This window comes from Scyliorhinus torazame, chromosome 7 (genome assembly GCF_047496885.1).
Source record: "Scyliorhinus torazame isolate Kashiwa2021f chromosome 7, sScyTor2.1, whole genome shotgun sequence".
Lineage (NCBI taxonomy): Eukaryota > Metazoa > Chordata > Chondrichthyes > Carcharhiniformes > Scyliorhinidae > Scyliorhinus > Scyliorhinus torazame.
In genome coordinates, this window is record NC_092713.1 from 294,959,518 (window position 1) to 294,970,715 (window position 11,198).

General features: G+C 41.6%; 1 protein-coding gene across 1 annotated transcript in view; it reads right to left on the minus strand.

The window, feature by feature from the left end:
- The window catches only part of LOC140427108 (NEDD4 family-interacting protein 1), an 85,559-nt gene extending 74,633 nt beyond the window's left edge, over window positions 1-10,926 (minus strand). Inside the window, exons 1-2 of the mRNA XM_072512626.1 lie at window positions 10,751-10,926; window positions 3,227-3,317 (exon numbers count right to left, since the gene is read on the minus strand). Of these exons, the coding sequence (XP_072368727.1) occupies window positions 3,227-3,317; window positions 10,751-10,780 (121 nt within the window). The 5' untranslated portion in view covers window positions 10,781-10,926. The remainder of the gene's footprint in view (window positions 1-3,226; window positions 3,318-10,750) is intronic.
- Between the last annotated feature and the right edge of the window lie 272 nt (window positions 10,927-11,198).

Sequence of the window (11,198 nt, forward strand, 5' to 3'; positions counted from 1 at the left end):
AGTTTTGATACCCTGCCAATGCCAAATTTCAAAATGAATGGCAAATAAATGAACAAACTGAACCATTTCCACTTAATTCATAGTGAGGCTGCATCACAATTTCAGTTCCCTAGTTAATAGGTGCACAGTAGTGGGACATATTAAAACAAGTTACTGTTCATTCTGTTCACACGTAACAGAATTTAACATTTTTACAAGTTTCAGTGCGTAACTGCAGCACTCAGCGCAGTACAAAACCATTCAAACTATCGTGTTATTAGTCAGAGGTGAATTGATGATCGCAATCCGGCCAAAAACTCATGCTTTGCAGTTAAGTCAAAAGGAAAACTAGAAGGGATCACGCTACCTAGTAGCATATCCAATTGTTTTGCAAAGTGCATGTATGTGGATGTTTGATGATTCCGGGTTTAGGCTTGCCTGCAAAGTTTGAACCTTTTGAACTGACTGTCGACATTCACTGCCTTGACTCAGGGCGAATGGCCATTTGAGTTAAGTATTGGAAGGCTGCAATTACACATGGAATTGAATCCCAGGGGAAGTCACTGACTTTAGGAAAAAGGAGAACAGGATTCAAGAACTGAAATTTCTCATTTCAAAAAGATTAACATTTCTTTAAACGGCCAAATATTGGAGATTTTTGTTTGCATAACTATAAATTTGGGATGACCTTAAAAATAATTATTTGACAACACAAGCTTGGCAACAGTATAATCCACAAGTCATTTTTTTTTTTTGCGGGGAGAGATGAAGAAAAAGGAATTGTTTAAGACTTTTCTACAAAAGGAGAGTATACTTCAAAAACTGACTGAATCACAAGCAATATAAATATCATTTCAGTAATATTTTGTCAATGGTCTTGTATACAAAATAAGACCCTAAACCCTTTGCACATAGATCATATCTTTAATTTACAACATTTCAAATTATTTTGGCACAGGTCTCTACACAAGCTAGCAAAAATAGTTACCAAACTTGGTTCCGTGCAGGGTAGTTAAAACTGATTGATGCAGAGCCAGAAATCATTTTAAATTCAGGTTTATTAATAGTCCCGTAGAACTATTTTCTGTACTGGAACTGAATTAACGAAAAATGCAAAATTGTCTTACTCTGAAGGACTAAAAGATTATAAAATGTCCTGACATTCAGCCAAGAGGGGCAGCAAAGTCATTCTGGAAATAGTTTTCAAGTCATTGTGCAGTAGAGTGGTTATTTAGTCCTAAACCCATTTGAAAAGTTGTTTCAAAACCACAACCTCTTACCGGCACCAGTAACCTCACATATTTATTGAGAAAATGCTGTTTGCAGCTTATTTTTAAGCACAATTGGAATACAAGTTACAGATGGACAAGATAGGCAAATATTTAAACAATTGCATTGGCACCTCAAATAGCTGATACCCACAAATATTTTTTCGCGACAATTCAATTTTAATACGCTTGTTTATAGACTGGCTCCCATGAAGGTACCATTATATTGACTTAAATTACTGACATTATTATGTGCATTCATACAATTCTACAATGGGACTGTAACCTTCATACAACCAATGCATATGGAAGGCAATTTAAAACAACACAAATTTCAATGTTAAATCTCAAGCCCCCTTTGAACGAACAGCATACAAACCTACTCAAGCAATGATGTAGAGATGCCGGCTTTGGACTGGGGTGAGCACAGTAAGAAGTCTTACAACACCAGGTTAAAGTCCAACATGATTGTTTCAAACACTAGCTTTCGGAGCACTGTTCCGAGTCACCAGAGGAAGGAGCAGTGCTCCGAAAGCTAGTGTTTGAAACAAACATGTTGGTCTTTAACCTGGTGTTGTAAGACTTCTTGCTCTACTCAAGTAATACAAGGCACAATAGTCATGCACCTGAATGTTATTTCTCACACCTAGTTATTTCTTCCTAGTTATTTCTACTTTACAAAGATTCCTAATGACAAGTTGGTGTGACGTGGTGGTAGCAGGAGGAACGAGATGAGAAACGTTGGAACAGGAGACCGGGAGCTTTGTTGAGTTTCTAGATCCTTGTATACCCAAGGAAGTACTGGATAGGCTGCCTGTACTGCACTGCAAACAAGGGTACTGAGGGAAATGAGTGTGGAAATTGTGACAGCTTTGGCCATAATTTTCTAATCTTCCTTCGACTCGGGGTGGTATCAGAAGGCTGAAGAATTGCAAATATTACACCGTTATTCAGAAAAGGGTGCAAAGATAAGCCTGGCAAGTACAGGCCAGTCAGTTTCACCTTGGTGGTGGGGAAGCTTCTAACAATGAAGTTCAGGATGAAATTAATAGTCATGGAGGCAAATGAGAGTTCATTAGGAAAGCCAGCATGGATTTGTCAAACGTAAATAACATTTAATTCACTTGCTGGAGCCTTCTGATGAGGAAAGAGCAAAGTGGTCAATTCACAGGAAATATGTTTGGAATTTGGAGACAGATTTATGTTTGGTGTGGTAATTTGTAAGGAGGGATTAAGGTAGAGTTGTTTCTTTGGGGGGGGGGGGGGGGGGGGCAGTAAAGGTCATTTTGAATGTCCAAGGAGAGCCACAATGTTAGTTAACTTAGAAGCAAGTTGGGTGGACAGCAGCTTAGAGGGAATTTGTGTATTTTTGAAAGGTGATACCCTAAAGAAAGTCATCTCTTCAAGTGACTGATGGAAAAGAGAGAAGCTTAAAAAAACTCAACAAAAAGATCTTATCTAATTGCCAATTCACTCTATAGGTTGAGTGGCGATAGATTTAAAACGGAGATAAGGTGGAACTACTTCTTGCAGAGGGCGGTGAATTTGTGGAACCCGCTGCCTCAATGCGGTAGAGAACGAGATAGATATATTTCTGATAAAAAATGATTTAATGATAATAATCTTTATTATTGTCACAAGTAGGCTTACATTAACACTGCAATGAAGTTACTGTGAAAATCCCCTAAAGGGAGGGGGGGAAGGGGCAGGGAGGTGGATTTGAGACCAGGAAGAGATCAGCCACGATCTGATTTAATGGCGGAGCAGGCTCGAAGGGCTGAATTGCCTACTTCTGCTCTTAATACCTATGTACCCACGTACAATGATGAAATATTTTCCAAAATGCAAATTAAACCTTTTTGTTTCTCATCAATCGGGATCTCGGGTAAAGCTGGTGAGCTACTTCATTTCCCATCTGCAAATCCACCAGAGAATTACTTTGTCAGTAATACTTGTAGTTCCTTAACAGTCCTACATACCTGCACTCTCTACTGCGATGCTGCTGTATGGTGGAGGTGCAGCCTCAGCCCCAGATTCCGACACCTCCAATGGCTCTTCTTCATTCTGCAACTGTATTGACAAAAACAAAAAGACACAAATTAAATCTCATTATCAAAGCAGGTATGTGAAATGTAAAATATTAATTTAAAAGCAAACTTCAGGAAACAACCCAAAAATGTTCGATAACCAAAGTGCCTCTCGCCTACCTGTAATCCATGCTTTTCCACAGAATAATTTCTTTCTCTACTCCCTAATCATCCACAATCATATAACCTTAATGCGTAGAAGGCCATTTAGTGTATCAATTTATTCGGATGAAACTATTAAAAAAATTTGCTCCCGCAAATCCTTAATAGGAAAAGAAATATCAAAGACTATCAGTGCAGATATACCTATGTGCAGGAAAAATATTTTCCATATCATTTCCGTGTCTGAAAGCATTGACTCATTGCGGATTTTAGCTCCATTGAAGCTTTTGGTGTTTTGACAGTTATTTGTGTGAAGTTTCATGCTGAGTGGGGAGGGAAGAGGAGAGCACCGTTGAGTTTAATCCTCTTCTGATGCCAGAACTCATAGCAATCAGGAATAGAAGCCATGGTTCACTTTTCTCCACTCCCAACCCAGGGAGCGGAGGTCAACTCCGGCTGCTGGAATTAAACTGGTGTCTTCCAGACCTGTATAGCTCAACTAGTTACTGACCTATTGAGCCTTTGGAGATTTTCTTTCAATACAAAATTACTATAATTCTTTAAATGACATTCCTATTCTTTGTAGGGATCTTGTAGTCACACATGTCCACTTGTTTAAAATGTCCCACAACATTCGGCTGGAAAGGCTGGTTCTATTTCTGCCTTATTCTTATGCAAGGAATCTTGCAAGTCTGTTTCAGGCAGGAACTATTCTTGGAAATGTTCCTTTAATGTCATTTTTGACAAGAAAATAGGAATTTGATCTCAGCCAAGACACCAATGTGGAAGTCAAAATCCCTAAGCTATAGAAAAATGATAATACAATTACAAGTCATATCCGAATGCAGAATGCTATGATATTCTGCACATCAAACAGTCAGGAAATGTCACAATCTAGGCTCACATTGGAAAAGTGGCCACTTAGATAAGTTACAGGAGACTGCACATACTTCTGCACATCAGCAATACTAAAGATGGGGAAAGGGAGACAGAGAGACACTAGCTGGTCATTCCGTGGCTACCAAATTCAGCTGGGTCTTTATTTTAGGAGCTCAGATACATGATTTGTTTTAAACATTTTAATTTATTGGTTGTCTGGATGTGGCAAAGCTAGCAATGCTCGCTTATTGACAATCCCTGGTTACCCCAAGATAATGGTTTCAGATCTTCCTGAAACGGTAGTCCTTATGGTGATGATTGCTTCCACACAATGAGAAATACATTACACAATGTGAGATATGCATTAAAATATTTTGACCCAATAACTGTGAAGAAATAGCAATATATATCCACGTCAGAAAGATATACAAGTTGTTGTGAAAATTGGAGGTGATGGTGCTCACATTAAGGTCATCCTTCATTCGCCCTGGTGGTAGAGATCATGGGATTTTGAAGGGCATTTAAACTGTGCACCAGATCCTGCAGATAATACATGTTGCATCTACAGTGCTTTCTTCAGATGGTGGCCACAGGGTGTCAGTGGTGAATTAAGACCAGAGGCAAGTAAGCCAATCAAGCAGATTGCTCAGCTTTCCGCGAAGGATAAATTCTGCCACGTGAAAGTCTGATCCCTTCAATTTTTTTAATACACACTCATAACAAAGTGTACATTTTTGCCTTTCATTTATAAAATAAACGTACTTATTTAAGAAAATGTAAACTTGTGCCAATTCTGGAGGCCCCCAAAGTTGACTAGGATGCCAGATGCAATCACCATGTAGTTTCATAGATAGGCCCACATGAAATTGTTTGGTACAATCCAATGGTGCTTTGAGAAGATGTCAACTAAATGATTTCGAGATCTCAGTACAATGGCAAGACATTCAGTACCACTCCAGTGGTTTTATTTGTGGTACCAGCTGGCATGAAACAAATCCAGGAAGTACATCCTGCCTTTAATTTTTGTTTTAGTTTTTAAGATAATATCTATGAAAAGATTAATGGATATTCATTTTTTTCATATCCTATTCCTTGCTACAATACACCCACTGCAGCACAGCTACAGTCAGATAATTTATTAGGACACAACTGTACTTGTAGAGCACATGATACTTTACAAAATCACTACCCGGTACACAAGGGGTGAGAGATGAATGGACACATTGAAAATTGTTCACTGTATGCTCATGTGGTGGAAGCAGAATATTTGAATATTTTTAAGGCAGAGGTGGATAGATTCTTGGTAAGCAAGGAGGTGATAGGTTACCAAGGGTAGGCGGGTGCAGATTTGAGGTTACTATCAATTCAGCCGTAATCTTATTAAATTGTAGAACAGGCTCGAGGTGCTGGTCTACTCCTGCTCCATTTTTGTATGTTCAATTGACAACCGGAGTAAGAAGCTTAGTTTGAGGCGGTTAATTGTGACTTACTGGATGTAGAACATATGTAAAGAATGCACAGACAATAGAGCATCATCAGCTGTCCTAACCCAGCTCTACCAACAAAGGTAACTTGTATGACATAGCTCATTAGTATTCTACTTACAACACACCAGAATAAATAATGATGGGATCTGGATTTAAATATTAACTGACACAAATTAGTCTTCTTCAATCAAAGAACAAAGAACAAAGAAATGTACAGCACAGGAACAGGCCCTTCGGCCCTCCAAGCCCGTGCCGACCATACTGCCCGACTAAACTACAATCTTCTACACTTCCTGGGTCCGTATCCTTCTATTCCCATCCTATTCATATATTTGTCAAGATGCCCCTTAAATGTCCCTATCGTCCCCGCTTCCACTACCTCCTCCGGTAGCGAGTTCCAGGCACCCACTACCCTCTGCGTAAAAAACTTGCCTCGTACATCTACTCTAAACCTTGCCCCTCTCACCTTAAACCTATGCCCCCTAGTAATTGACCCCTCTACCCTGGGGAAAAGCCTCTGACTATCCACTCTGTCTATGCCCCTCATAATTTTGTATACCTCTATCAGGTCGCCCCTCAACCTCCTTCGTTCCAGTGAGAACAAACCGAGTTTATTCAATCGCTCCTCATAGCTTATGCCCTCCATACCAGGCAACATTCTGGTAAATCTCTTCTGCACCCTCTCTAAAGCCTCCACATCCTTCTGGTAGTGTGGCGACCAGAATTGAACACTATACTCCAAGTGTGGCCTAACTAAGGTTCTATACAGCTGCAACATGACTTGCCAATTCTTATACTCAATGCCCCGGCCAATGAAGGCAAGCATGCCGTATGCCTTCTTGACTACCTTCTCCACCTGTGTAGCCCCTTTCAGTGATCTGTGGACCTGTACTCCTAGATCTCTTTGACTTTCAATACTCTTGAGGGTTCTACCATTCACTGTATATTCCCTACCTGCATTAGCCCTTCCAAAATGCATTACCTCACATTTGTCCAGGTTAAACTCCATCTGCCATCTCTCCGCCCAAGTCTCCAGACAATCTAAATCCTGCTGTATCCTCAGACAGTCCTCATCGCTATCCGCAATTCCACCAACCTTTGTGTCGTCTGCAAACTTACTTAGTAATCCTCTATTACAATGCTATCTGTTATCAACTAGTAGACTGCAAAACAGAAAGCTCACGGAGGTGACGTGCTCACACATGAATTAAATTTACAGCTTCTAATTTCTCCGAAACGTTACTGTGGCATGCCTTGATTGGAGTCCTCAAACTATTTTTAGTGAACCATCTTAAATCACTTACAAAGAGATCATGTACCTAATGTTATCTTGGGTAACAATTGGTGTTTATCTTCATTTAGGTTGGGGGTGGGCAGCACGGAGATACACAACTTGGTCCTAAGACAAATTAACTGATGAGAGAGATTGCAGTCAACCATCACTATGGCAAACTCAGCAGTCCAAATCTAAGCCAGCAAATCCACAATAACAAAAGGTGCTGCCGCTAGTTCACCAGCCAAAGTGGCTTATTAGCAAGTACCTTCGTCAGGCAGTGGCATAGTGGTGTTGTCACTGGACGAGTAATACAGAGACCCATGGTAATGCTCTGGGGTCCTGGGTTCGAATCCTACGATATTAGATTCAATAGAAATCTGGAAATAAAGGTCTAATGACGACCATTGTCGATTATTGAAAAAGTCTTTCTAGTTCACTGCTGTCTTTCAGGGAAAAAACTCCCATCCCTACCTGGTCTGGCCAACGTGCGAGTACAGACCCACACAGCGATGCGGTTGACTCTTAAACCCGCAATGAAATGGTCTCACCAGCCGCTCAGTTCAAGAGCAATTAGGGATGGGCAACCATGCTGGCCTGGCCAGCGATACCCACATCCCAAGAACAAATTTAAAAAACATTCTTCCCACTCAACTCTTTATACAACCATTATTACTGGGTCAATATATTGGATTCTTTACCTAACACTACCCTGGGAGCACTACCCCAAACAATTTACATTCACTTCACATTTTTAATACCAGCAAAGCATCCCACGGTGCATCACAAAACAGGCACAGAAACAAATAGACACCAAATCACAGGAAATTAGGAAAGATCACTATGTTCATGGAGATAAGTTTTAAGAATTGTTTTAAAAGGAGGAAAGGTAGGAGTTTATGGATGCACTTTCAAAAAATGAAATCAAGGACATGTTGGGTTCCTCTTTCAAAGTTAGGAATCGTCATTCGAAGTAATAGGGTGAATTCCAAAACAATTCTTAAAGTACTCAATTAATTTTTTCTAATTACGGGGCAATTCAGTGTGTTCAAGCCACCTACCCGGCACATCTTTGTGTTGTGGGGGCGAAACACGCAAACATGGGGAGAATGTGCAAACTCCACACGGACAATGACCCAAAGCCGGGATCGAACTTGGGACCTCGGTACAGTGAGACTACAGTGCTAACCACTGAGCCACCGTGCTGTCCCAAAACAATTCTTACTTGACGCGATATGAGAACATAATCTCTCCCCTGATGGCATTCAATGCATCTGAAATAACCAGTATTGTCAACCAAATTGTATACCAAAAAGTAAAGATGTGGTTGTTTTTTTAGACCATGCACATTAGGAAGTGGATATGTGGACTAGCCCCCCCGCCCCCCCACCCCCCAACCCAAGGGAAGGCAAATCCCTTTCGAGCATTCTTACTTAAGTAACCGTATCTTTGAAAGTCGATTGCCTATCAATATAGGCAGACGGCCAAAGCATAATGGCGTAGTGGTTCTGGGAACTAATTAGTTCAAGGGTAGAGGCACATATCTACCTTGCTGAAGTAACAGTACACTGGAACAAAGGAGGATTAAATATTAATCCGAATAGATGTCAAAGGAGGACAAAAATCCAAATGTATGCAGCTAATTTCACTGTATTTAATATACAGGAGTTTCCCCACCACACCAATTTGCACATTTCCAGAAGATGTCAGCAAATATAGTATGTTTCCCCTTTGCTCCAAATCACCTCTGCCTTTAACAGCAGCAGCTTCGGAGCACAACTGCTCACAACTTTGCACTAAAGATGCAGTGTCAGCTGCATTTAAATGAATCATGTGACTACTTCTTCCCTACCAGCTTTCTCTTGATACATGAATTGTGTTTCACTTTATTAAAGCTAACTATCCTAAATGTCTATTTTCCTAAAACTCTCTGAATGGGGCTCAGAAATGAATTCTTCCTGAGGATTATTAGGCCATCCACAGTAAACACTGTCAATAGTAAACTAAGATTTTAAATCTAAATGCTTTAAAAGAGGGCAGGGTTGTACCATTTTGCCAAGTTCTACAGCTGCACATTTTGTCCAGAAGTAATTGTCTGTCTGGAGCCAAAATAAATTATATCCCTTTCTATTCAACCTCAAAATAACATGCCTACCAAGATTAACAACTCACAACAACTGCCTAAGAGAAAATTCACACATTTTGTATACCTTATTTGACTGCATCTCCTGCGTAATTTGTGTAGTGTGTTCCAAAAATGTATACAAAAGCATTTTTTTAGAAATTAAAATTCTACAGCTCACAGCAGAAACAGAGACGTGATGATAGAGCTAAGTATATGGTGGGTGAGGGAATTAATAGAAATCAACAGAAAACACTTGCGTATTGTTTCAAGACAATTCTTAGTTGTGTATAACAGTCAACTTGAATTTACATATCGCCATTAATGTAGTAAAACATCCCACAGAATTTCTACAAAACATTTAAGGCAAACATTAAGAGGTATTGTCACCAAATGTAATATTAGGCCGACAAGCTGATTTATGGATACAACTGAGTCCAGGATTGTTTTCATTTGTATGTGGTGCCTGGTATCCACCCTTTACTGTCACAAACTAATATCTTTACAAAACCTCCCTTAGATTACTCAATACCCTGGTGCTTTCCCTCAATATCAGTTTTCAGCAGAGGAGGGTGCAACCACTAATTCAAGGTTGATCGTGCCACTCAAAAGGTAATCCGATCAGCTGTGAAGTATTTATAGTTCGGGCAAATATTTATAATACTGGCAAATTGTTATCCAATATTGCATCTCAGACGCACCTTAAGAGCTTCTTTCTTTTAAATCATAAACAATGCATATAAATGTTATTTTGGACCCCCCCCCCCCCCCGCGAGAGATCACTATACCTTTCTTTTAAAATATGCATTCCCCCTTTTCTCTGGTCTTTAACAATTGACCAGCATGAGGAGGCAGACAGTTTTAAATTGCACCTTCAATGGCTGTAGGAAAAGCTGGAGATTTGCTACTGAGGTGTGCCAGTTCCTAACCCAATTTCAAATAGGTCACCCTCAAGAACAGAACACACTTGGTGTATGTGTGTTGAAAGGAGTTTGCAATCCCCCTCACGCCGTGTCTCGCTAAAATGATGTTGACAGCTTCCGCAATCCTTTGACCCAAGGTTATCCACAACAGGTTGAAGTGGGACTGCCACAATTTCGCCAGGACCGAGCGGGATTCAAGCGCTCTTTTAGGGCTCGAGGCCGCATTTTAAGAGTGACAAGAACCCAATCCAGGTGTAATGTTACAAGATGTGCGACCGCCAGTCACTTCCAATGCAAATGGCCTTTATCCGCCAACACTGCGTTTGCTCAACATAGGCGGCGATTCCATCGCGACTCAAACTCCTTGCTTTTGTATACACCATCAATTGGTTTTTAACAATTGACAATGTGGTGTTGGTTTGCTACCTATTATTTTATATCAATTGACATATTAAATCCGGTGCCCGCTGCCGTCAGTCAGCACCCAGACGCCCCCGCCCGCTTTCATGGGGTCTGAGGCCTAGAGGACAACGCCAAGCCTCGGTGTCTCCTGGCACTCGCCAGCCGAGCCGCCTGCCCGGGACTGGCCAGACCCAGCCGCCCCGGGAAGCCGAGCGCGCGGCGACTCACCGCCTGATACCGGTTGCTGCTGTCCGCCATGGCGCAGGGAGCGAGCGAGTCTTCCAGCTGGTGATACCGGGAGGGGGGTGGGGAGGAGGGTCCGGCCGAGCTGCCCCTGTTTAGTCTCCCCGAGATGTTGCCGGCCGATCGGCAACTGGGTCACGTCGCAGCCGCACCGGATGTAACTGCCCGAGACTCCGGGACGGAGGCGGAGACAGCGCGCGCCGCCCCCATCCCGGCAGCCTCGCTACTGCAAGAACATGGGAGGGAACCTCTGCTGGACGACGCTGGTACCGCAGGTTTTGGAGAAATGTTAAGAAAGTTGAGCAGCCCATGTGGAGTTTGCACATTCTCCCCGTGTTTGCGTGGGTTTCGCCCCCACAACCCAAAGGTGTGCAGGGGAGTAGGTGGATTGGCCACGCTAAATTGCCCCTTAATTGGAAAAAATGAATTGGGT